At 39.9% G+C, this 27,770-nt stretch overlaps 1 protein-coding gene across 1 annotated transcript in view; it reads left to right on the top strand.

Annotated features, from left to right (window-relative positions):
- PTPRZ1 (protein tyrosine phosphatase receptor type Z1) overlaps positions 1-27,770 on the top strand; it is a 103,036-nt gene that overhangs the window by 32,810 nt on the left and 42,456 nt on the right. Inside the window, exons 3-10 of the mRNA XM_075727811.1 lie at positions 3,706-3,885; positions 5,777-5,928; positions 7,410-7,505; positions 7,765-7,831; positions 12,421-12,578; positions 13,142-13,292; positions 22,490-22,674; positions 23,421-23,547. Coding sequence (XP_075583926.1) covers positions 3,706-3,885; positions 5,777-5,928; positions 7,410-7,505; positions 7,765-7,831; positions 12,421-12,578; positions 13,142-13,292; positions 22,490-22,674; positions 23,421-23,547 — 1,116 coding nt within the window. The remainder of the gene's footprint in view (positions 1-3,705; positions 3,886-5,776; positions 5,929-7,409; positions 7,506-7,764; positions 7,832-12,420; positions 12,579-13,141; positions 13,293-22,489; positions 22,675-23,420; positions 23,548-27,770) is intronic.

The following is a 27,770-nucleotide window of genomic DNA, read 5'->3' as shown; positions in this document are numbered from 1 at the left end:
TTATGCATAAACATGTATTTTGCTGCTTAAATATAATTAGGATCATCATGACTGAACTCCAGTTCCTTCTGGAATTCCCTGTGTTCCTGCCCCAGACTGGAGCTTGCCATTGATTTCCTGTACATTTCATTCCATAACTTTTGATCAATACTACAACTTCTCAGTAGTTACGGAAGTGTGATTTTCCTCTTGACATGCAAAATGTACACAGATCTTGTTCCTTGTTACTGAGCTTAGTATCATTTTTACCTTAGAAGGAGAGCTTCCACATTGCCTGTGTTCCTCAGTGCTGAGATCACTCGTACTGCTGCAATTGCAAGCAGTAGTGGTGTCCTTCGCTTATGTAGGTTTTTCAGCTACACCAGCTGCTGGACGACAAAGAAGAAAACTGATTAAAAGTTGTAAAATATTCAGAATTGCCAGCATAAGCACTGATCTGGAGCGTTCAGTTAATTTGTTGTAGCTGGAAGCCTTGTCTCTTGTCCTCTGCAACCAGGAAATACTTTTTTTCATTTATCCTTGGTTGATTTCAAGCTAGCATTCATACAGATAGGATAGACATTTTTCCTTTTGTTAAATAGAGAATAGCTGAAACAGTATTTGCATCTTTTTCATAGATAATGTACATCAGCTTCTTACCATGACTGTTGGTGAGTGTATGGCAGTACATAATTACGTGAAAATCACTGTTCTAAAACTTTCTTTGGGGCATAAAGATTTGTAGATGCTGTGAGATTTCAGTAAGGTGTAAACAACAAAGTTCTTTATGAAAGGTGAATCTTTTTATTATAATTGCTTGGCTGAATTGCCTTTGTTTCTACACAGAAAAAGGCAGAACATTATCAAATCTTTTTAGCAAGCTCATCTCATAGGTTTGAGGTCTCTCTGGGGGACAGGAAGTAATGTTCTTCATCTCACCAAGCCTTCTAATTTTCCTCACTTCTTTCTGGCAATACTTATGAAAAGCTTCACATCCAGAGTGAAAGAACAAATTTCTTTGGTCGGGCCGCAGCATTGCCATGCTGCCTACAGCCAGCATCCTACATAACTCCACATGCCGTGGCTCAGGACGTTGTGATGGATTACAGTGTTGGCACGACACTGTCTTCTGAAATTACTATTGTTATCATTAGCTTCATGCTAGGAATTTGTTATATTACACACTGAGGCACAGATAATGACTATTAAGTCAGAGAATTTACATTCTTCATAACAAAACCACAAAATATGAAACTTGGAAGATTATAGTTTCTCTAATGTTAATGTATTTGTTTTTATTGAACGCGGTAGTGGGTAGTGGGGAGTTTAAAGGGAAGATGCAAAAATGGGATGATGGCATTCATCAAAAGAAGCATGGAAAAAGTACCCAAAAGTACACTGGTGGGAGAGAGAAAAGAGTAGTATTTTCAGTAAGTTCTAATGTCAGTGGTGGAAAGAGCAGGTTAAGGGAAATACATGTTGGGAAACGATTCATGAAGATGTTCTGAAGGAGAGACTGCAGGTGAGAAATGTGAGTGGGTATGTCAGTAGAAAGAGAAAGGAGCTTCCTACTGCCTTGGGGCAGCAGCGGGAGCCTGGGGAAGTCTTGGGCTGTGGCAAAAGGAAGGAGCAAAAGAAACAGAGCACGGAGTTGGGAGCACAGCCTAATTCCAAGGGATGGCCATGGGCAGCCAGCCCGGCCCAAACTGACACAGACTTTCAAAGAGCCAGGGAGGGCTCTAAAGAGTTTGCTGCAGCTTGGAAAATCACGGAGCTGGCTGAAGGCAGACCTGGAAATAAGGGCCTCTCTGCAAGGACGCATGGAGCAAGCCAAGAATTATTTCTGTCCTGTCTGACCCTGTTTGGAGGATTTTCTGTTTAAAAGTTAATGATTCGAATTTGTATTTAAATAAAATTGGCTTTCTTGTTTTTAAAAGCCTTCAATATTTGTTAGAAGATTCACTATAGAAGATCTGAGCAGATTTCATCTCCAAGTTTTGGTTGATTTGAGCTCAGAATTTCTTAAGGGAAGCTTTTGAGAGAGAAGGTGAAATATTAGCCACTCTTTTCTTATGAAAAGCACATTAGAAATCACGATATTGCATTATTTGCCCAGGTGATAAACTGTATGTGACAGCTAATGTCCGGGACGAGTGTGACTTGAGGAGGAGCTGGAGGCTTACCCGGTGTGCCATTCCCAAGGGGACCGCTGCTTGCTCGGTACAGGGCTCTAATCCCCACCTGCAGGATGTTCAGATTCATAACCCTCTGACTTAAAATCATTTTGGTTTGCTTGGCTGTTGTGCCTAACAGTTTCTTCTGTTGCTGTTTGCAAGAAGTAAATGGGTTTATATACCATCTGACCTTCAGTAATTCTGATGCAGCAAGGTGATATTGGTAACTTGCTTGACTTGATACTTGTTGAATAATTTAGCTCAGGTTTGTTTCTAGGTAGCTGGCTATCCAGATGAGCATCTTGTATGACTGCCTATTGTCATGGTTACAGGACTGGCTGCATCTCTTCTCTTGTCTCCGAGTTTTCCGAGTGCAGTATGAGGGCTGTCCTTTCCTGGGGTACAATATAGCAAATCTTCCGCTGGCAGACTTGGATGTAGCACAGCAGCCTGTAAATGAGCACTGGCTCATTTCAAGATGTCTAATAGAATTCAAAAGTGTGCATTGGATGCACTAATATTAGCTCTTAACTACTAGTAAGTGGGAAGCTAACTGAGGCAATTCTTAGGTCTGTGCAGTCAACTCTTGGTTTTAATTAGCCCTTTGAAGTGTTACCAGAATTCCCTGTTAGGAAAAAATATTTATATGTATGCAAACACATAAACATACACAAAATATTGTATTATTTATATTACTATCTTATATAAACAAAAGGTTCTCAGAGCAGCTGCTAACCCCTCACACTGATCTGTAGAATACCTGAGCATTTCTTACGGAGAATAATCAAGTCTTTGGGTGAAGGACATGCTGTCTGTGTCCATGTTGTCCATGTCTGAGCTGGCCACAGTGAAATGCCCTGCAGCCCCTGTGCCCTGGAGAAGGTGCTCTGCTGCAGCACAGAACCTCCTGGCCGCTCTCGCCCAGCAGCTGCAAAGGGGGATGGCTGGAGCGTGCGTGCATGGCCCTCCACGGGTGAAGCCGGGCCATACAGCCAGGCTTTCCGGCCAGAGCATCACTAACCTTTTCCCTTTTTCAGGCTAGAATCACTTTACCTTTTTCCCCTCTGTGTAAGGATTTTTTAAAAGATCTCACTGCTTTTATTTATTTAAAAATCTTACTGGATGGCTGACTTCATTGGGCAGTAGGGATGCTAATGACATTTGTATGATTAAAAGTTATTTGGGAGGGAGGGTTTTGCAGTAATTCCCAAGTTTTTTTGAATGCCAATTTCTTTCACCTGAAAGCTTTTTTTTCCCCATTTTATTTATTATGTCTGTATATTGTCTGTGAGGGTTTTTTTGTTGCATTCTGCTTTCCCTAGAGATTCATAAGCATGTATGTATGCTGTCTCAAATGGTTAAAAAGTGACTTAACTGTTGAAGGTAGGATGCAGTGGTAGGTGTGCTAAGTATTGCTACAGATGAGGCCTAAAAGAAGGGCAGGTACTCTGATCACAGATTGCAAACTGTGTTTTAACTTTCCCACATTAAAAAATACATGGATGCCAGTTTAGGCTTTAAATGTATTTACCCTAAATGTTTTGATTTCTAGGAACTTTGAACCAAAAGAACTGGGGAAAGAAATATTCAGCCTGCAATGGTGCCAAACAATCTCCTATTAATATAGATGAAGATCTTACACAAGTAAATGTGAATCTGAAGAAACTTAATTTTCATGGATGGGAAAAGGAAACTTTGGAAGATACTTTCATTCGCAACACTGGCAAAACAGGTAAAATTTCATGTTCGGAGTTAAACGAGGTCAGAAAAGGACAAACAATCAACCAAGGACTTTTAATGAAACATTTTCATGTCACTTTTCCTTAGCTGGTGCATTCTGAATTTATCCATTAAATAAAAAAAAACAACAGGTGATGACAATAGCCAAGCATAACAGAGAAATCACACAAATGAAAATTATGTGCACAGACAGATAGAGCCAAAGCAGTCACATCGTTACTATCATCCCATCATGAGCACTTCATTGAAGCTAAAGAGCAATTTAGCATTTGCTATGAAATAATGATAATTATTACTACATATCTAGAATCTGTAACAAGTGTACAAAAATGATTTTTTAAAAGTATGAATAAATTACCTACTCATCTGGAAGCACTTCATGGATGAGTTGTGGTTTCAGAAAACTCAGGATGGGATTCATCTCACCTACACAGACACCTATAATGTAGACACTTGCATTTGAATTACTCACTTAGACTTCTTCTTACAGTCAAAGAAGAGAAATAGGTGCTTTTATGGTTTGATTTGCCTTACCTGTCTTAGAAATGTATTTTAGAAAGAAGTGATTTATGCCTGCAAGTGCCTATTTCTCCCAGCTATAAAGAAGCTTCTGGTGGCATTTACATTGTCAGACAAATCTTTTTGCAACCACTTATAAATCCAGGATAGCAGTAACTAAAAGCTGCTTGTTGAAAGTACTGTTTGTTGTTTCAGGCATAGGTATGGAGAAAGGAATCTCTTAACAACTGTCTCTGACCTTCTACCAGTTCCAGTGGGACCCCTAGACCAGCCTTTTTATTTTATTTTATTTCATTTTATTTCATTTTATTTCATTTTATTTTATTTTATTTTATTTTATTTTATTTTATTTTATTTTATTTTATTTCAGTGTCATTGTTCCTAATTTCTGTTCTTGGCCCCATCATGTACTACCTACATACTACCTCACAAATCGCTTACTCCCCTCTTGCCGTACTACCTGAGATAAATAGCGCATTTGTCTTTTCAAGAGATCCCTGAGGAAACATTCTTTAAAGTCCATAAAAGTGAACTGAGCTCTTCCTTATCTACAGCAATTCAGATATTATAAAAGGAACTGCTAAGCTCTGCACTTAAAATTGTCTTCAAGGTTTTGAGGAAAGAAATGTAATGAAACTGAACTCCATTAGTGCTGTTTTAGTAAGAGGTCGAACAATTCACAATCACTGGAGGTGGGAAAGCCAAATGTGCAGCCTCAGTCTATTCCACCCTGCTCATTGCCTCCAGAAGGCAAATGCTCAGTCCCATCTACAGTTTGTGTACAGCTATGTCCAGCTGAAGACCTGTCATCTCCTCCCACGGGGGACTGCTCCACAGCTAAGGGGTCTCATAGACAGGACAGTCCTCCTAAGAACTGGCTAAAATTTGCTTTTCTTGTATTGCCTCATGATTTGTATCTAGAACTATCATAATAAGGGGGGGGGGGGGGCACACTGGAATTTTTGTTAAAAACACTGGTGTTTTCAGGAAGCTATGTATTCCAGGAATTTCTTCTCTTAGACAGTCAGAGTGGTGGCTAAGCCAGTTTTCTGAACTTTTTAACGTAGTTCTGTGGCTAGTTTCAGACAACAGGAGACCAATATAATAGTGCACTTCATTAGATGACTATTCTATGAAATGCAGCATGAAATGAAACATATTCCTCCATGCTGATAGTGAATTACCACACTTCTTACTTAGTTTAAATAACCAATTTCTTGTCAAATTGCTTATGAAATACAGGGAAATAAGCGTACTGTATTTACCTTTTAGCACCTAATACTGAAATATGAGAGTCATAGATGCCTTGGCTGGCTTTTATATTGACACTCCTTTTTTTTCCCTCTCTCTCTCTCTTTGTTCAGTGGAAATCAACCTGACAAATGATTATTATGTAAGTGGAGGTGGGCTAGACACCGTATTCAAAGCAAGCAGGATCACTTTTCACTGGGGAAAATGCAATGTGTCGTCAGACGGATCAGAACATAGTTTAGAAGGACAAAAATTTCCTCTTGAGGTAAAGTACAGAATAGATTTTGACAATTTTGATGATCTGCAAAAAGTAGTACTGTTTACTAAATACCTTTGTTTATCACTTGATTAAAGTCTATTTGCAAATATAATCATTCACTTAAATCCAAATTAATAATATTTAAATGATGCATTTTAGAAGGGCAGCGTAAAGCGTTATTCCGTGGAATGTTGAGAACGTCTAAACTGTGCAGCTTTGCACATGGCTTCGAAGATGGCATTAGAAGTCAGTTCTGATAATCTGACAAAGTTCAAGCTCCCACTAACAGTTAAGTTCCTATGAGTTTGGCCCGCCATATTCCACAGCAGTTGGTTGTTTAAAGTGTAAATGGACTTTTCAAAGCTGGGGCTTTGCTGAGAGCCCATGGGAGCTGCTGTGCCTTACCGAGACAAAGCACGGCCCGTGTCGCTGGGCCGGAAAGAGCTGGCAGCGGCATGCCAGGAGCCACCACGCGAGAGCAGGTCCTGGGTGCGGCCGCATTCACAGGCAGCTAAGCCAGCGTACCCCTGGCTGGTTTGGCAGAATAGCTTGCAGCAGCATGGGGATGGGGTGGAGGAGAGGAGCAGCTCTCACTGAGATCCACGAGGGCACTCTGCAGACCAAACTTTCAACCCTCAACATAGCATTGTAGTAATTTTCCAGTTAAAAAGATGCGGTTGTGGCAGACAACCATGCTGCTCCTCACTCCAAGCACTTTGGACTTCTATGTCAGAGCAAAGCAATAGAGTCAAGGTTGTCCTATACTCCATGGAGACCTGTGAGCCAGGAGCTTTTCCTGGGCAGTGTCGTTTCCTTTACCTCATTAGCCATTTAAAAATTCCCACTCACACTCCACCTGTCCTGCCAAGGCATCGAAGAGAATATTCACTTCCATCATCATCACATGAAAATCTAGTAGGAGCGGGGCACTCCCCCATTCATGTTGGTGACCCAGCACTGGAGGAGATTTCCCAACGCCATACAGAGAAAGAGAGGAAGGAGTGCAACAAACCCAATGCCCATGACAGCAGTCAAATGTGGGCACAAAATACCTGGTAATCTTTTATTACCAACACTTCTCTACACTTACTGCAAGGCAGATGCAGGAGGGACATCTTGCCTTATTATTCATGTTTTACCACTGATTTCAAGATTCATCTCACCTGAGTACTCTAGGTTAGATGTCCAGTATCAGCAAGTTATCTCGGCTTACTGTATTATCCGTAGAGAGCGTTGTGGTCCTTGAAGGAATAACTCCTGCATACTTAGTGGTTTTCCAGGAGAGGTCATTTTTAGATAGCTAACAGCTGATGAATTCCATTCTATATCTTCAGATGATGCATGTGAGAGAGATAAAAAATCCATGTATTTGTAATTAAATTTATTGCCTGGACATTTTTTCTCAAAATGGGAATATAAATAACTGCATTGATTAATTTTTGTTAATTTTTTGTGTATATAACATTTGAATATGTTTTTATTTGCAGATGCAAATCTACTGTTATGATGGAGATCAGTTTACAACTTTCGAAGAGGCAATTAAAGGAAATGGAAAGTTAAGAGCTTTGTCAATTCTGTTTGAGGTAAACAAAGTATATCTTTGTGTCATTAAACAAGCTTTGAAACACAGCAGATGTTCAAACTGAATTTAACTGGTTCCAGTGTGTGATCACTGAGTTAAAAATTTGCATGTATCTTTCTAATTTATTCTTACAGAAAAACAAATGGGCAAAATACGTTTGCTCTGTTTTAAGTCATCTATAATTCTGGTGGTAAACTGCAACTTTCAATTTCTTTTCATGAGCTCTGTAGTGTTAAAAAAATGCAATTTCTTTTTAACAGATTGGAGTGGAAGATAATCCGGATTATAATCCAATCATTAATGGAGTAGGTAGTGTTAGTCGTTTCGGTAAGTCTGCCTCCATGTTTTATTGATTACTGATTAGACTACATTCCATTTCAGTGTAATTATGAAACCTTAAAGACATCAGGGAGCATGGTTTTCTAGAGCTCAGCACTGTCTGTTTTGTTAGAAACAACAAAAGTCATCTGGATAGACTGGAGAGTTGGGCAGTCACCAACTACATGAAATTTAACATGAGGAAGTGCCACATTCTGCGCCTGGGACAGGATAATCGTGGTTATGCATACGGACTGGGGGACAAGAGGTTGGAGAGCAGCACCATGGACAGAGGTCTGGTGGTTTGGGTTGATGGCAAGTTGAATATGAGTCAACAGTGTGCCCTGGTAGCAAAAAGGGCCAACTGTGTCCTGGGGTGCATCAAGCACAGCATAGCTGTGAGAGCTCAAGGGAGGTGATTGTCCCAATCTACACAGCACTGTTGCAGCCCCACCTCGAGTACCGTGTGCAGTTTTGGGTGCTTCAATATAAGAAGGACATCAAAGTATTAGAGTGCATCCAGAGAATGGTGACCAAGATGGTGAAAAGTCTTGAGGACAAGACTTATGAGGAGCAGCTGAGGTCACTTAGTTTGTTCAACTTGGAGAAGAGAAGGTTGAGGGGTGACCTCATTGCAGCCTACAACTTCCTCAAGGGGGACAGCGGAGGGGGAGGTACTGATCTCTCTCTGGTGACCAGCGATAGGACATGAAATGGAATGAAGCTGCGCCAGAGGAAGTTCAGACTGGACATTAGGAAAAGGTTCTTCACTGAGAGGGTGGTTGGTCACTGGAACAGGCTCCCCAGAGAAGTGGAAGTGGTTATGGCACCAAACTTGACAGAGTTCAAGGAGTGTCTGGAGGTTGCTCTTAGTCATATGGTTTAGTTTTAGATAGTCCTGCAAGGAGCAGGGAGTTGGACTCAATGATCTTTATGGGTCCCTTCCCACTTGAGATAGTCTATGATTCTATGATTCATTTACCCCAGGACTGAATACTTGTAACAACAGCAGCAAGTGTAAATGAATGAATATAACTATCCTGACAAATTTGCAACTCTTTAAATGCTAAATCAAGAGAAATGTCTGATTTATTCTTTGAGTTTTCTTAATTACACATTTCTGGATTTTTGTATGTGGTTGGAAGCCAAATAACCATGTTGCAGCCATCCAAGATGGGTCTTGCAAGTGTGAGACCCTATGAATATCAGTATTCAGTAGACTCAGCAGAGATGGATTCTTTTTTCAGTAGCTCCTGTGTAAATCTGAAATAATCCAATTATATTATATTTGTACTAGCATTCAAACCAAATGTTGACACTTTGGTGTTTTAGAATTCCTTGCAGTTTCATGTCAGAGCACGTGGACTTCAGGGTGGTGGATGAGGAGGTCTGGGCTCTGTTACTAACTCAGTTTCATGGTGGCTTCACAGAAGAATAAACATGATGAGCAGTGTCTTGAACAGGGATATTTTCCTACATCATGGCCATCACCTTAAGTAAATGGCTAACTTTGTCTCAGTTTCCTATATGTAATGATGCTTGAGCTTTGTAAAGCCCCTTAAGATTGATAGGTTGAAAGTGTAAAAGGCTATTAGTCCACTATTTAAAAGCTTTCAAAAGTACGACACTAAAATCAAGATTGTTTTTCTCCAGAAAACAAACACCATTCAACAAATATAAAAGGGAGCAACTTCCATAAACTACAAAGACAGAGGAGGGGGAAATAAAGTAGTTAAGATTCATTATCTTTGTGTGCCATCTTCTATGAAACACAGAAGAGAACGAGTAATACATCAAGGCAGATACTGTCCTACAGCCTTGGAAGGAGCTGTAAAAATATCAGCAGCAAGGTTCAAGATACAGCCACTATATGGCACTTCAACAATGAGTAAAATATCATTTTCTTAAATAAAATGCAAATGAGCTCTGAACATTCAGGTCATGACTAAATCAAGTTGTTCCTCCTGAAGAAAAGTGAATAGCACACGATCTGTCCTTGTCTGCAGTGTACATGATCTGTCCTTGTAACTCATATCTGTATTGTGCTTATTCAAATCCCAGTTGCTGAGTTCTCAAGCTCAGCAGAGGAGTAGTCCTGTTCCTTCTGGACAAAATCTCTGTTTCTCATCGTTCTTTGTAGATGTTTGATTTTAGCATCTAGGCTTTCAATCACACTAAAGGGCATTTTAAAATCTAAAGTTGCAAAATGTATAGCAGGATTCTTACTATAAATGAGAAGTTTCACATCCCCAGGCATGTATATAAAATGGACTGGACATAGATTTTTACTGAAGGAGGAATGCGTTAACTAGACATGTACCAGACAGCAATAATAGCTTCTGTCTGAAGGTTGATTAACATGTTGACAGGAGAAATAGAAGGATGGGCTTTGCTCGATGCTGCTAAATGTTCCCCTTTTATGACACATGAAGAAGAGAGAGGGGAGGAGCCAGCTCTTAAACCTGGTCAGTGGAACAGCCACTGTACAGAAGAAAAGCATTTATCATGTGCAGTAAGCTATTAATGTATTTTGGTGCTCTCACCAAATTTGTAAGGCATTATGAATACAAAGACAGGTCAGAAATCTGTACAGGGCTTAAGAAGTAACATCTAAAACCACAAGTTAATGCACGGTCTGAAGGTTCATTAGAATGAATTCTGTTTAATTTCTTTATCAATGATCTGGATGAGGGGATTGAGTGCACCCTCAGTAAGTTTGCAGATGACACCAAGTTGGGCAGGAGTGTTGATCTGCTTATGGCTGGGAAGGCTCTACAGAGGGATCTGGACAGGCCGAGGCCAATTCTGTGAGGTTCAACAAGCCTAAGTACCAAGTCCTGCACTTGGGTCACAACAACCCCATGCAACGCTACAGGCTTGGGGAAGAGTGGCTGGAAAGCTGCCTGGCGGAAAAGGACCTGGGGGTGCTGGTCGACAGCCAGCTAAATACGAGCTGGCAGTTTGCCCAGGTGGCCAAGAAGGCCAAAAGCATCCTGGCCTGTATCAGGAATAGTGTGGCCAGCAGGAGCAGGGAAGTGATGCCCCCCTGTACTCGGCACTGGTGAGGCCGCACCTCGAATACTATGTTGAGTTTTGGTCCCCTCAGTACAAGAAAGGCATTGGGGTGCTGGAGCATGTCCAGAGAGGGGCAACAAAGCTGGTGAAGTGTCTGGAGCACAGGCCTTATGAGGAGCGCCTGAGGGAACTGGGGATGTTCAGCCAGGAGAAAAGGAGGCTGAGGGGAGACCTTCTCGCTCTCTGCAACTACCCGAAAGGAGGTTGTAGCGAGGTGGGTGTCAGTCTCTTTTCCCAAGTAACAAGCCATAGGACAAGAGGAGATGGCCTCAAGTTGCACCAGGGCAGAGTTAGATTGGATATTAGGTCAAATTTCTTCACCAAAAGGGTTATCAAGCATTGGAACAGGCTGCCCAGGGAAGTGGTGGAGTCCCCATCCCTGGAGGTATTTAAAAAACATGTAGATGTGGTGCTTAAGGACATGGTTTAGTGGTGGTCTTGGCAGTGTTAGGTTTACGGACTTGATGATCTCAAAGGTCTTTTCCAGCCTAAACAATTCTATGATTCTATGATTCTATACTGATAAGTGAATACTTATTAAATACAGAGAAATTTAAAATCAGTAACTTTAGATTGAGATATGGTGTATAAGGATCTACATTATTTCAAGGTGTTAAAAACAAGTATTATTTTGGATGCACCAGACAACAAGGCAGATAATTGTCACAAGACTGATAATTGTCACAGACTGAAACAATCTGCCTTGAGGAAGTTGGTACCATTTCTGCTAATTTTTGTTGCTGGACCCAACTACTATACCAGCATGATCTTAGCTTTCTGTGGAGGGACTCCCAGCAGTTCCTCATGCACACGCCCAGCTGACAAGGTACCAGGTAAACTGCTGACCTGAAAGACGTGATATTATTTTCACAGGACAATAAACAGAATAGTCATACTCTCCTGGAGGAGGTCTTTGCATCCTTATCTGCTTTGTTTAAAGCTGTTAACAGTTTTTCACTCTATTATCACCATTTTAAAAATCCCTGTTCCACAGGAATTCTGCTTCTGCCATCATGAGTAACACAACTCTCATGTCTAACATGGCAGCAATTCCCCAGGCAGTGATTTTCTGCAGAGGTTAAGATCCTGTGAGAAACTCAACAACTTGACCAAATTCAGGGAGACTTTGAAGCCATGTCATGAGACCAAGAACAGAGATTTGACATTTCTTTTTCTTTGAAGTTCGTGGGTGAGACAAAGATTTGGCATCTTGGACATTTATGAGTAAACTTACAGGTGAACAAATTCTTGTAAAGCAATCTACTGATTACTGTTTTTTATTAGTGGAGTAACTCATTACACCTTCCCAAGTAAACAAAGTTGTTATTGAACAGTACTTATTCAAACTAAATAGAAAAGGCTCAGCAGTTTATTTGTATGCTAGTCTCTCTGGAGGTCAAATTTTGAATAGCCTCAAAATTAGCATGTTCCTATAATGGTAAGTCTTTTGGAGAGTGTGATTTCTATTTATTCATGGCTTCTGCAGTATTTTAACTATCTGACTCTATTTTTTCTTTTTCCAGGAAAACAGGCTGCCTTAGAACCATTCATTTTGCTGAACCTTTTGCCGAACGCAACAGACAAATATTACACTTATAATGGGTCTTTATCAACTCCTCCCTGCTCTGAAACAGTTGAATGGATTGTGTTTAAAGATACCATTAGTATTTCCGAAGAGCAGGTAATTTGTGTAATGTATTAAAATCAAACAATTGTACATAATAGCGAAGAAAAGCAGTTGATAAGCATATGGTAAAAGCTCATGGTGTTCATTGCCAGTCCAACAACCTGGCTTTTCTTTTAGCTAGTTTTAAATTTTTCATGCAGCCATTGAATTAAAAAGCATATATATTACTTGGGGTTATCTTTCCCTTTTTTAGTTCATGACTAGATTCTTAGTGATTTCTTGCCTTAGAAGGGAGTAAGAACACACTTCCTAACTCTGCAGGCTGTCTGGACTTCTAGCCCAGATAAGGAGGAGTGCAAAACACTCTTTCCATGTTCCCCCAGCCAAATGGTGGTGACTGGGCAGAGCATAGCTCTAACAGCTGAGTGGTTGAGAAATACAGGTGGAGTAAACCATTAGACATGCTGCTGGTACAGAGGAACAAAAGTTCAGTGCCACCTGGGAGAACTCATCTGGGAGACTTTACCCAACATCTTTTCCCCAGGGTTTTTGCCTGTTAGCAGAATCTGGTTAATTTGTTATGACTTCTGACTTCTTTTTTTTCTCACCTCTTCTAGTTAGCTGTATTCTGTGAAGTCCTTACAATGCAGCAGTCTGGCTATGTTATGCTGATGGACTACCTACAAAATAACTTTCGAGAGCAGCAATATAAGTTCTTTGGGCAAGTGTTTTCCTCTTACACTGGACAAGAAGAAATTCATGAAGCAGGTATTTACTGAATAGTCATTCCTCTCTTCACAGGTTGAAAGACAATTTTCAGTAAAAGGTTCATCATAATATGAAGATACTAATTTTAAATTGTGTAAAAAGTAGCACGCTGTATTATTACTCATAAGTCTATCACTTCGGAGAAAAAAACTAGCAGTCATAAAACATGTCACATTAAATGGGAGTGGAAAATTAAATGCTTGTCTTGACCAAACGTTCAGTGAAGATCACGTCAGTTTAAGCTTTCTCACACTGCCCTTTCAGTGTGTTTCAGACTTAAACAAAGGTCCCTTTTCAGGGGCTGCAAGAGGATTTTGTTTTACAAACCTATTTGGTTCTTTGTTGTGTAATGTGGCTGCTTTTCCAACAGAGGCTGAAGTGAAGTCACGAAATTCATTTCACGTAGTCTGCTGAGGAAGTGATAGATGGAGAGAATCCCAGAAGCCAGACTCTGTTCTCTGTTTTACCTAAAACCCCAGGGAAGTTTGTGAAGGTTACATGGCCAAAACAGTGCATTATGTAATGGGAAACAAGATCTAACACTAAATATGGAAGTCGATGATTTCTATACTCACAAGCAAAGAAGACTAAATAGCAAACATCTAATTTTGGGGCATTGTGTTGCTACTTGGGTGGGGATACCTGTAGATTCTTAAACTCAGTTGCACTGAACTGTGCTTAATTAGACATAGACAGATGACTGAAGCATGTGGTGTAGGTGTTCTCCAGATTAGAAAGAAGTGTGGTTTCATTTTAATTTGCCTTGGTGGGGTGGATATATTTTTTTTCCTAGTGGAAGGATCCTGTGTATGAAACTTGCATACAAGCTAGGCGGTGTTCATTCAGAACTGCCAGAGGGCTGGGTTCTCTGCACAAGTACTTCGCGCTGTTTTGCCACAGTGCTGCACAGGATAGCTTTACTGCTTCATTTCTATAACCAGTCAGTGACACTTCCGTTTTGGCCTCAGCTTGTCATGAACTCCTCAGATGTGTACCCAGGATATGACTTTTTTTGCATTGGTCTAAGCCAAGAAATACCTGTTCTGGCAGGGTTTTTTTGTTTAGGTAAAGTAGCACTTGAAATTTTGAAGCTTGGAGGAGTGTGGAATTGAGTTGCAGCAATCAAGCAAATTATCACAATTAAATAAATTTGTTTCCAAATTGACTTACAATGGACATTGCTGGTTTGGCTTAATTTTCCCAAATCCCTCTGGTCAATGAAGGTATCTGGGAGACAGGTCACTGTAATACAGACCACCTTTTCTTATGTTCATGTTGTTAGAAGGAAATGAATCATATCAGTCCTTTATAAATAGGCATCAGTATACAGTGAAGAAATGTCATAGGCAAAGGACTTCTGAAGACAGAGACCAGGACTACTTCTGCCACCTGCAATCCACTTGCCTCCCAGGTGGTTGCACTACAGCCATAACCTTGGCCTTCACCCTTCAGCTCAGTCATTGCAATAGAAGGAAGCTACTTTCAGCTGTGCCATTCTAATCTAGATTTCCATAGAGACTGACAAGAAGAAAAGATGGATAATACTGGTTAAAACAGGCCCCTGCTTCCTTCTGCCCACTCTGTGTGCTGACACCTGAAGGAGCTTTCCATGTGCTGTCCAAAGCAGTGTGTGCATTAAAACTGCATAGGAGGTTGCTTCCAACCAGTCCCATTTCTGCACTATATCAAAGAGACATTCTGTGAATTTTCTACCTTATCTGTGAGTTTGATATCCATACAGATAAGGAAAGAGTGTCCAGCCTAAAGATATTAGGATCCTTTTCTGCATTGAGTTACAGCATTTAAAATTAGAAGGCCCTTCTGCTTCATGTAATGATAAAATATGTCGTTCAGAGCATCCAAAATTTCTGTGTGTGTAGACTTTCATAATACCAAACAAATGGGTTTCAATCTACTGAGTTTAAGACAAAACTGTCCAGCACTCACATTACTGCGGCAGCAAAGACATACAGTGTTTATTACAAACTAGGTATTTAAAGTAACAAATTGTAGTTTAAAAATTTGGCCATAAACAAGGAGTGACAGAAAGGGATTACTAAAATTTCAAGTCTTCCTGTATATATGTTTCACATTTCTGTTAATATTTATGCCCACTATGTAAATGCAATAACATCACCTACACATACATATACATATTTGTGTACACACACATGCATGTATATGCACACAAATTAAATTACAGGATTTGTTTAATTTCCAACATTCCATTTTAAGAGAAGGTAAATAAAAAGCCCTAGGAATCATTAAACTTAAATATTGAGATGTAAAAATTGTAACATGAATGCATAAGTTCCCGAGAGTAAATAGGCTTATGTATTTCATATTTAATATTGCAAAGTTCTTATAGTCAACAGAGAAAAAATAATCTTTGAAATCCCTTTAGACGATGCAACAGAAATGACAAGAGTGGGTCTTACCCAACTAGATAACTAAAAAATTATTTTGTGTTGTGAAACCTAGAATCCCAATTTTCTCCTGTTGGAGTCAGTGTGGACTCTCATTAGGCAGTCGGATTAAGTGTTTGATTTATTGCTGTTATTAATACATGGCATTTCTTAAGTAGAGCTAAGTTTCCTTAGAAGGGCTAAAAGAATCTTTCTGTTCAATTATAAACTAATTTAAGCAAAATATATTGTCAGAAATTTTCACACAGTGACAACCTCAACATTCTTGGTGTACAAACACTGCCCTATTGAGGACATGGGAGATACATTCTTCCCCAAGCCTGCTTAGTGATACATGTAATTTTCGTATGTGATATGTATGTATGCATATATGTATGCATATATTTAAGAAGGAGAATGAAATAGCTAATCCTTACACCCATACTTGAGGATTCAGATCAAAAAGCTTTTTGAAATTGTAATGTTTTACCTCCACCAACCTCAGCTTGCATGCAAATTCACTTACAATAGAAATCATTGTTTATTCCTATAAACTTGAGAACCGTCATGGTAGCTGCTGGGCCATTACATAACTTCCCATCGACTCCACCCTTCTAGTAATGCCCTGTGAGTAAGTGCAGAAACAGGATTCTTGTTAATCTTCCTGCATTTAGTAAAAACATAAAAAACAACAGGTACTTAAAATTCAAGACTAACAATATAGAATCATAGAATCATAGAATTGTTTAGGTTGGAAAAGACCTTTAAGATCATCGAGTGCAACAATAAACCTAACACTGCCAAGACCACCACTAAACCATGTCCTTAAGCACCACATCTACACGTTTTTTAAATACCTTCAGGGATGGGGACTCCACCACTTCCCTGGGCAGCCTGTTCCAATGCTTGATAACCCTTTTGGTGAAGAAATTTGACCTAATATCCAATCTAACCCTGCCCTGGTGCAACTTGAGGCCATCTCCTCTTGTCCTATGGCTTGTTACTTGGGAAAAGAGACTGACACCCACCTTGCTACAACCTCCTTTCAGGTAGTTGCAGAGAGCGAGAAGGTCTCCCCTCAGCCTCCTTTTCTCCTGGCTGAACATCCCCAGTTCCCTCAGGCGCTCCTCATAAGGCCTGTGCTCCAGACACTTCACCAGCTTTGTTGCCCTTCTCTGGACATGCTCCAGCACCCCAATGCCTTTCTTGTACTGAGGGGCCGAAAATTGAACACAGTATTCCAGGTGCGGCCTCACCAGTGCCGAGTACAGGGGGGCGTCACTTCCCTGCTCCTGCTGGCCACACTATTCCTGATACAGGCCAGGATGCTTTTGGCCTTCTTGGCCACCTGGGCAAACTGCCAGCTTGTATTTAGCCGGCTGTTGACCAACACCTCCAGGTCCTTTTTGGCCGGGCAGCTTTCCAGCCACTCTTCCCCAAGCCTGTAGCGTTGCATGGGGTTGTTGTGACCGAAGTGCAGGACCCGGCACTTGGCCTTGTTGAACCTCATACAGCTGGCCTCAGCCCATCGGTCCAGCCTGTCCAGGTCCCTCTGCAGAGCCTTCCTACCCTAAAGCAGATCGACACTCCCACCCAGCTTGGTGTCATCTGCCAACTTACTGAGGGTGCACTCAATCCCCTCATCCAGATCATCGATAAAGAAATTAAACAGAACTGGCTCCAGTACTGAGCCCTGGGGAACACCACTTCTGACTGGCTGCCAACTGGATTTAACTCCATTCACCACAACTCTTTGGGTCTGGCCATCCAGCCAATTTTTTTATATATTGGTTAAAAATATTTCTCAACCTGTTTTCCCATGCAAAATACAACTGTGTAAAGCTCAGCAGCTATTTTAGTTAAATTCTCTTGCAAGACCGGGGTAAGGACTCGTGCCCTTACCATTTCACGTACCACAGATGACATAAATTAGCTGCAACCATTCTCAGAGTCTCTCAAGACATTTCCTCTGATGCAGGATACTTTCTACTCACATAACGTGCTGGGTGCGGGTGCCCGGGCGCTGGCTGCAGGGCGGCCGCTGTGAGGGGCGGCCGGGGCTGCCCCGCGCCGGACACAGCCGGTTCCAGCCGGCTCCAACCGCCCCCCGCAGGGCACGGCCCAGCCCGGCAACCAAGATGGCGGCGCCTCAGGGAAAACAAAGTTAAGAAAGGGCAAAACATTGCGTGGCAGTGAGGCGTGAGGGAAAAAAGTGTGAGAAACAGCCCTGTGACACCAAGGTCAGTGAAGAAGGAGGGGCAGGAGGTGCTCAAGGGGCCGCAGCAGAGACTCCCCTGCAGCCCATGGAGAAGACCATGGTGAGGTAGCTGTGCCCCTGCAACCCATGGAAAGCCCATGCAGGAGCAGGTTTTCTGGCAGGATCTGTGACCCCATGGGGGACCCACACTGTAGCAGTCTTTTCCTGAAGGACTGTGCCCCATGGAAAGGACCCACGCTGGAGAAGTCGTGAAGGACTGCGTCCCGTGTGTGGGACCCCATGCTGGTGCAGGGGAACAGCATGGGGAGGAAGGAGCGGCAGGGGCAGGGCGTTACGAACTGGCCACAACCCCATTCCCTGTCCCCCTGTGCCACTCGGGGTGGGGAAATGAAAGAGTCAGAAGTGAAGTTGGGCCTGGGAAAAAGGGAAGGGTGGGAAGAAGGTGTTTTGGGGTTTGTTTTTGTTTCTCGCTGTCCTACTTGATTTTAATTGGTGATAAATTAACTTCCCCAAGTCGAGTCTGTTTTCCCGTGACGGTGATTAGTGAGCAATCTCCCCATCTTTATCCTGACCCATGAGCTTTTTCATTTTATTTTCTTCCCCTGTCCTCCTGAGGAGAGGGAGTGACGGCACAGCTGGATGGGTGTCTGGTGGCCAGCCAAGGTCAACCCAGCACACATATCTGCTGTGCTGCTCCACCTCCATTACAGAGAGAGAGTAGACTGGGAATATTGAAGGACAACTTTTTGCCACACACCGTGGCAGGGAGCTGAAAAGCCCTTGAATGTCTTAATGTAAATGAGGTGATTTCACAGCTTCCACAACTGAAAATCTGGATTTAAAAGATGAAAATCTGGATTTAAAAGATAAAAATCTCAAACCCAGATTCAACTAAAAGTAGAAGAAAGCCAACAAATGTGGGAAAAATGCCCTGAGTTATCCAGTGCTGTCTCAGAACTATACCTACTTTTATTCCAACTGTGTCAAACTCAGAGAAGCTTAAATCCAGGCATAATTTTTTTTTTTTTAATATATATCTGAATAAGCCAAATTTGGACAGCTTATAAAGGTCTTTTTGTCAAAAACACAGCCCAGGCAGTTTTTAACAGTGATTTGCCTGATGTACCCTGGTGCTTCCCAATGATGCAATTCAGTTTAGATTAAAAGCTTCTAAGTTGTATGGATAGCATTTTATTCCACAGAAGAATAAGCAAAGATAGGTGCATTATCATGGTGTGATATGCAAAACCAGCATCTAAGTACTTACCTGGGGAAAGCAGAGACCTGAATTCAAGCCCAGCAGGGGCTTGAATAGATCTTTGACTTCCTGTGAATAATATTTTGCTGTTTGAGGCTTGTAATCCAGTTGAGTATCTGTGACTTCAGACTAGTAATAGACTCGAGAACTCAGTTTCTCGCAGTCTCTTTGCCCAGATTTCCTAAAAGTCAGTATCAGAGCAAAAGTCTTTAATTAGGTAAGTTGTTATGTGATTTCCTTGCTTTTCCCAGTCTCTGGAGAGGAAAAATGGGAAAAGGCAGGAGCAAAGTACCTCTGTGTTACTAAGACTGGCAGCAAAGGAAAGGAAACAGCACAGGCAGGATGACTGATGAAGAGGCATCAGAAGAAGGGCAAGAGACAACATCTTGGGAAGGAATCGAAGTGAAATAGTATGCGGATGACTGTCATGTAGGAATATTGTTGGTCACTGCTGAGATGAACAGGACTAAGCATGAAAAGGAGGAGAACAAAAGGGAAGATAACTTTTTTCTTGGGAAAAAATAATTGGAAGAACCACCTGCAAAAGAAAACAGAGTGAAGCTGAGATAAGTAATATTGGAGACACCGATCTTGTACCTTTAAAAGTTTTACAATACTGCTCAGTTAGTCTGAATACAGGCACAGATTTCAGAACCAAATTCATTCACAGACAAAAAAGAGGAAGGGAGGAAAAAGGACAGTAGAGAAAACTTTGGAACAGGGAGAAGCTTGGTACTTATACCATGAAAAAGCATTTGGAGAGTTATTTTAAATGCCTTCGAAAAGAAATAGCTGAAGACTGTTTTGATTCATTAAAAACAATGAAGTCCGAGTTTGAGTCATCTGTCCCTAATGCTCAGAATTGAGAAGGGAATTGTCTTTGCTGGTCTAATGACTTCTTTTTGCCATCTGGTGGAAATGGGGTGGAATGACAAGTTTTAGTAGTGGAATGGAATGTACACAACTTGAGATTTTTTTTTTTTTTAATTTGCTCTTCCTTTACATCAATTAAAAGAATTCAGTGTAATTCATAAAATGGCATCAGATACATAGCACAGTAGATTCAAAGCCTGGCAAGCTACAGAATTCAACTAAATTACACAGACTAATACTGCCTCTACCATTAGCTCACATGCAAAAAAACAAAGGAAAAGAAAAAAAATCGCTGCTTATTTTCCATTGCCTAGCTCAGACCACAGCTGCTCAAAAACTGCCCACCTGCGTGCAGAAGGAATTGATTTTTTCAAAATATTTTTTGAGGGGTTTGAGTGCCCTCCGGTGTTCAAGTGGCAAATTGCAAAGTTAATGGAAAGAATTTTTTCTTTCTTTCTTTCAAAATGCAGTATTGTCCGCCAAAATCATTGTAGTATCATGGTGTTTGCTTCCTTTAAGAGAACTCCAAAGAATCTACACTTGTTTTCTTAATTAGCTAGATAGTTTGTTTTGCTTGCTTTTGCTAGATACTCATAATTTGTGTTAAACAGATTCTGAGATTGGAAAAATATGTTTCCTCATTTATTCCAAGTAGGGAATGATTATGTAATTACTTGTGCAAAAGTCAAGCTAAAAGTTATGTAATAAAAATATAAGCACCTAATCATTTTAATATGTAAGATTTAATTAAATTGTTGAAAGATTCAAAGTAAACTTCATGTACCCTGGTCAGTAATTTTGACAAGTCTAATAGATTAAAGCAGTAGAAATAAGGTAATGAATGAAGCAAGAGACTGAATAATATGCCTTTTCAGTACATATGAAAGTGCGTATGAAAGGAAATTCAGTGAATGAGAAAGGAACTTCCCAAAAGCTAGGGCAGGGGCTGATATTTAATCCAAGCATTTCAACCAAAGTTCCAAAACCATGCAGTGTCAAAGAGCTAAGAAGAGGGATTTATAGCAGGAAATGTCAAGGACCCTGGCCCTCATTCTGAGACACCAGAACAAATCTCATTGCTGTGCTCTCAAGTTGGGAACCAAAAGTTAGTGAACACTTTTGACAGTCCTCTCCATTCTTCAGTGCTGTGTCCGAAGACATGGTTCCCCCACCAGCAAGAAGGGATGATGAGAGCAAGGAAGGAGAATGGGGTCTCAGCCCAAGCCCAAACTAGCCATGAATGATGCAACTGTGTATGATGTTGCTTTATTTTTTGCTGTATCACAACTTACTGGTCATTTTTCAGTGAGCTTCAGCTAAATAATTTACCTTTTCTGCTAATGTGGTTTTTTCATACAGGTTAATCTACATTTGACCTTGTATATTATTTTTAAGCCATGCACAGGTACTTGGGCAATTTAAAAAAACAGTGTCAGAGTCTCAGCAAATTCCTAGCACACTGATAATCAGTACGTCTATATGTCTAAAAGAGTATCAAAGTGTTCAGCTTGCTTGACTACGATGAAAGGAGTATTGGAGGGGAAAGGCTGGAAGACATGCAAGAGTAGCTGCCTGACCAGACTTCTGGAGTGCAGGTTCCAGGCTCACAAAGGTGGGGTGCGTAAGCCAGGCCCAGGACTGCAACAGTCTGATCAGACTTCTTCAGCAGATGTCTAGATGGTGTCTTAAAATATAATAACATGAAATCACTACCTGCTAACCTAATCACTTCTTAGCCTCTCCCTATTTGAGGTGGTGGAGTCACCATTCCTGGAAGTGTTCAAAAAACGGGTAGACGTGGCACTTTGGGACATGGTTTAGTCTAGTCTACCCTTAATTGCTTTAGTGTGGACTTGGTAATGTTAGGTTAATGGTTGGACTGGATGATCTTAAAGGTCTTTTCCAACCTAAATGATTCTATTGGCCTTTTGATCTTCCTTAGGTACTATAAAAAGATTCAAACATCCTTGAGAGGAAACTCAAATGTGATAGGTTTACCTTTAACCTTTAAAAACATTCTACTATAGATTACAGTCTGTTAAAGGTGGTGAGAGAATGTGCAGCTCTTCGAATGCTACTCTGATAGACCCATAAAGACAAAGTAATAGAGATCTTTTCATCCCCAGGACATATATATGAATCTTCATGTTTTGTGGTTTATATTTTTTTTCTTGGGAACTGAGTATTAATATTTCACAAAATACGGTATAAAAAAGGAGGGAAAGGGGACTCAGTCCTCAAATTAACCTGCTTTTGAAAAATCTAGTGTTAAAATACTGGTTCTGTTTATAGTGCATGGCATCTCAGATGTTTTAGTAGAAAGCTAAAAATGAGGCACATGAAAGACTTGCATTAGTATTCTCAGGAGGTGGCTCAAGATCTTAGTAGAGTCATTTATACCATTTAATAAATATCATATTCTTTCCTCTTTTCTTTCTTCCAGTTTGCAGCTCAGAACCTGAAAATGTTCAATCTGATCCAAAGAATTATACTAGTCTTCTTGTTACATGGGAAAGACCTCGGGTTGTATATGACACCACAATTGAGAGATTTGCTGTCTTTTATCAACAGTTGGATGGAGAAGACCAGACTAAACATGAGTTTCTGACAGATGGGTATCAGGACTTGGTAACTGTAAACTCTTCAAGTTTCGTACAAAGGGGTGATGGCAAAACACTCACTGTTAATTATCTTAAGGGATTAAAAAGTAGCTGGGAGCTGATTCAGTAAAAAATTACTTCTGTGGCTGCAGCTCACAGCAGCTGTACTTCATTTTTTGGCTGTGAAGCCACAAAGACAATTTCAAAAAAACAAAAAAGCCTCTCTTGCCCAGAAAAGAGAAGACTTTCACAGATTGCTGTTCTGATTTGCCTGTACTATCCCCAAAAGTGTATGACCATGTCAATGTCAGAGCTCCTTAGCCATAAAGCCCTTAGTCAATTAATAGTGATCTGTACTTCATTGCTCACTGATGTGCAAAGAATGACCTATGCAAGCAACTAATAAGATTCAGTACAATCATAGTGCTACAAATATTAAGTTACTGATTACAGCTTCATGGTGTTTTACTAATGTGATCTGTTCCCTTAACCCTCTTTAAAGACTCATAATGTATCAGAGATAATCTTACCTAAATTAATGTTCAGCATTAAATAATTATATAGTTTGGTATCCTCCACTTAAAAATTCACAAGGTTTTTTTTTTTAAAGTTGACTGAAAACATTGTGACAATAAAATATAAAAAGCATACATCAGAGTCCTAGAAGAAAGGAGCTTTATGGTTCACATGAAAAATGTGTTATGAAAAAATTAACATTTCCAAATATTTGATACTTACTTGCAAGTAAATGATTAAACATGGTTTTTCTTTTAGGGGGCTATTCTAAATAATCTGCTGCCCAATACAAGTTATGTTCTTCAGATAGTTGCTGTTTGCTCTAATGGTCTATATGGAAAATACAGTGACCAAGTCATTGTTGATATGCCTTTAGAGGACCCAGGTAAGTGGTCTTTTGAGCTTAGAGATCACTTTTAGCTGAAAATCTGTATTTGAAGAAGTAGTTTGTTTGCAAACCAGTTAAAATGAACGACTATCAAAATATGCTAAAATGAAATTTCAAAATCACTGCAGTTAACCTTCAGCACGTTCTTTGCTACTGATATTTTACATGATGTAATTCTCCATTCCTTGTAAACATTACCTATGAAAGACTGCATGTTAATTTTTTTTAACTCTAAGAATATTCTGAAAAACACCTACCTGATTTCAAATCTCACAAGTGTATCTTTCAACAATATAATGTAGGGAAATAAAACCATGTTTGGTATTATTTCTCTATGGATCAAGCATCCTGCTAAAATTAATGCACACAGCCAAAGTATTAAGGAAACAAGTAATACAAATCCAATATATGACTTACAAGTCTGATTCAATTGATTTTGAAATTTGATTTCTTATGATTACTTGGAGTTTGATTTCAAAGGACTTGCGGTGATGGAATTCCCTTGCTTCTTAATGCTGCCTCGCAAAAAATCAAAAGGCCTAACAAACAAATCTTACTGATTTCACAGCCAGATTTACTTCTTCCGCCTGCTCATAAATATGAAATAATTTGAAACTATAGCATGAAACTTGATCTTGTCCTTAATAATTCCTTAAATTCTGTGGAAGTTTTAGCATCAGACCCAGTTCTTAATCAAAGTGAGTGAGAGCTGTGTTTTTAATTAAGAACTCTGTAATTAATCATAGGAAAAAATCAAAGACTTTCTGATCATGCAAGAAACCATTTTTTATCTAAGGGCCTGGATTCTTCTTGTTTATTTATGGATTCTCTAAGTTCAGTTTTACACTTCATTAAGTCTGTTTAGCTACAGCAAAGTCCTTAGCAATGTTGTGATGTACTTGGGAAAACGGGTCAGTTTTTCATTTCAAGGGAACAACATTCCTTTACTGTGAGAAAGAATATGATTCTCAGCAGGCTCTACCATATGAGTTATGAACTAATAATGGTAATAGGCTTATATTAGTGCGTTTTTGTCTGAAGAAGGGGGACACAGGTTCAGGTATAGTACATACCAGTTTTCAATAAGCATGTTACTTGTCTTTCAAACACAAAGTGTTAAGAAGAATGCATTTTTGGAGTCTTATGCTAATACCTACTAGAATTTTCTTCTTCAGTTTTCTAAGAAGTCTACGACAAGGTTCTGACATTCTGCCTGACATTTCACTTTTCTGTTTATCCTTTATCTACCTCTTAGATACTATATTCCTCCACTTCCTTTCCAGAATTTGCTGATTTTGTGTTTGAAGATTTTTCTCAGATGAGATTTCATCTACATACCCCCACATCCATTTCTACATGGAAAGACAAATAAGCAGCATGGTGTTGTCATTATTAAATAATAGTTCAACGAATCAAATTAGCGCAGTGCTGCCATCACAGCTTTAAAAGCTCAGAAAACAGACATTGCAACAAAAAATCCAATATAGATAATAGCCATAGGATAACCCACCTTACTACTACCGTTATATCCCTGCTGTAAGGGTCAGTGAGACTTGGTTGCATACCCCCCTGCTGTGTGCCGTGGCTCCTTTTGGAAGGAAATGTGGGTGCAGAGGTGGGAAGGGAGACAGGAGCACTCTGGGGCTGGGTGACCACGGAGCCAGCACTGCAGGCAGCAACTGCGCAGTGCGCCTGAGGTGCGAGCAAATACCGCCGGGGAACAAACTCAGAGAAATGGCGGGGTGTTTGGCAGCCTGCAGCTGGCCAGCAGAGTAGATACAGCTGCTGATCATGGCATCCCTGTTGTACTTCTGCTGCAGTCAGCAGTGGCTTTGCATTCATTTCGGTGGAAAGAAGAGTGAGGGCCTTGCTTTAGAAATACATCCTGGAAAGCTCATTTCACTTTCCAGTGAAATTTCTTCCAGCAGAAATTTCTCTGAGATTTGTATTCTCAGACAAGAGAATTTGGTGCAATAAATATTATATTTAGCCGTTCTGAGTGAAGGTCTTATATTCTCATGCCTTTTTACACAGACACACCACTAATTTATTTTTGTTAAAGAAATGAGAAAATGCAATGCAAGGATACTTAGGAGGGATAACAATGTAAATAACGTATCTATATAAAATATTAACAGGTTAGCATAACTATGACAATGGTATTTTTGTGTTTTCTGTCATTTGAACATTTAAATATGTCTCCTTAATGTTGCATTAAAGCAGATTAATGTATATAAGGATTTCTTGTTTTTAAATAAAGCATTTCAAAGAGGAGAGTTAAACAATCTGTGTATCAGACCTGTATAAACACCTGGGTTTTTTTTCAAATTTCAGGCAGTTCTGAAAATTTGTAATAGCTTCAGGTCTACATAAGGTTTTTTCCTTAGTTTTCCAAAAGCTTCAAAATTGAGGAAGATTATTTCAGGTCAAATGAAGTGTTTCAAGGATATTTTAAATTAAAAAAAAAAAAGGGGAGGGGGAGAAGTTTATAAATAAAAATGAAATACCAAAATTAATATTTTATGTGTTACAGAAAAACTGTTTCTTTGGGGTGCTTCCTATCTGAAATGGACACAAAGTTATTAAATGTACTTTGTGTTCTTTTATTTTGACACTTCTGCAGTGGTACATCTGAAAGTGTTGGATGAGGAAAATTCAGGGGGAAAAATCCCTCCTATGTGCTTAGTATGATTACTATGTGTGTACATTGCTTTATAAAGAAGTTTTATAGATGTAGTTTTATAGTTTATAGATATAGTTTTATAGTTTATCCTCAACCCTGGATATAATTTTAAGATACAAAAAAAACTTCTTCATTTCTAATATTAATGTTTATTTGCATACTTACTTTTACTAATTATTTACATCTGAATTAACTGTTGCAAATATTGCAAGTATTTTCATATTTAATATTTTAATACTGCAAATATTAAACAACAGAGATGTGAGAATGTAGATATCTAACGAGAAAGATTTGTTCAGAGCAACTTGCTGGTTACTACTATAACATCAAATTGGTTTTGTGATCTGCTTTATAGATCTTGAGGCAAAAGGGGATTTCTTGGAGCTCCTGCTTCTGAATTTATGAAAGAAAAGTTATCTTCACCATGAAGACATGAAATAAAATTGACTCGCATAAAGCATAAGCTAAAACTTTAATTTTCAAGAATTACTCTGAGTAAGCCAGTTTAATTAAGATGAAATTCACTGCAGTCACCTCCAGATCAATTAATCTTCATGTTAAGAGCTAAAGTGAGGAATGAGTCATGCGGAAGCATTAGATGGGCCCTCTTCCAGGAAGAATTCTGCCCTTGAAGTGGCCACTTTTAATGAGGGAAGTTTCAGTGCACTGTGCAACACAAATCTGGTGTTAAAAAAACTCACGACCGTTGTTTTAGCCTTTTCCTTTTGAGATGCTTGCAAGAGAGTTTCTCCCGACCCTGTCTGGGTGCCTCCCGTATGTGGTTAGTGAGGGCTCTGCAGGCTCCGGGAGATCCACAGACTGGATTTAAACCCTCTTGTTCTCAGCAGTGCTTCATAAGAGGAAGGACCTCTTTTGAGCCATTCTCTCTGCCTCAGTTTGTGGAAGCCTCAGGAGCTCTGATATGACATTGGGCAAATGATCATAGTTGAGACCTCTGCTCTTTGGGTTTTCCTAAACTGTTCAGAATGGCAGCCTTTCCTCTTGTGATATAGTGTGTGTGCACATTCAAATTGTTTCCAGTTAGTTTCCACTTAGTAAAAGTCACCAGATGCTCTACGTGATGTAGCTACATAACCTCCATTGAAAATGAAGGGAATCATGTACACAATGTTTTAGTCAGCTTTGATAAAAGTCCAGCTTTTATTTACCAACTTGTCATTTGCTAGTAGAATTGGATTTTGAATAACTATCTAAATGTGTGCTTTGACTCTCTAGGTAACATCTGTATCACTCTGAAAGTTCTGCAGTATTTTGTTGTGTAGTTAATACTGGTATTACTTAACATGCTTTTGCTGACACAGGAAATGAAAAACAAGAATATATCTCTCCTCTCATCTTCCTTTGTGTAGACTTTGGTTGGTGTTTATCAAAAAAAATCATGCTGGGATATGGCTCTCAAATGCTGTCTCCTGCACGGCAGCTCATGCTGTCAGCAGTGCTTTGTGAGGATCTAACTATGCAATTTCTTTGTAACTTGTCTTCATGATTTTTGTCCTGAAAAACGCTAAGCATATCT

Source organism: Pelecanus crispus, chromosome 1 (assembly GCF_030463565.1).
Source record: "Pelecanus crispus isolate bPelCri1 chromosome 1, bPelCri1.pri, whole genome shotgun sequence".
NCBI classification, from domain to species: Eukaryota; Metazoa; Chordata; class Aves; order Pelecaniformes; family Pelecanidae; genus Pelecanus; species Pelecanus crispus.
This window is presented reverse-complemented; position numbering and strand designations above follow the sequence as displayed.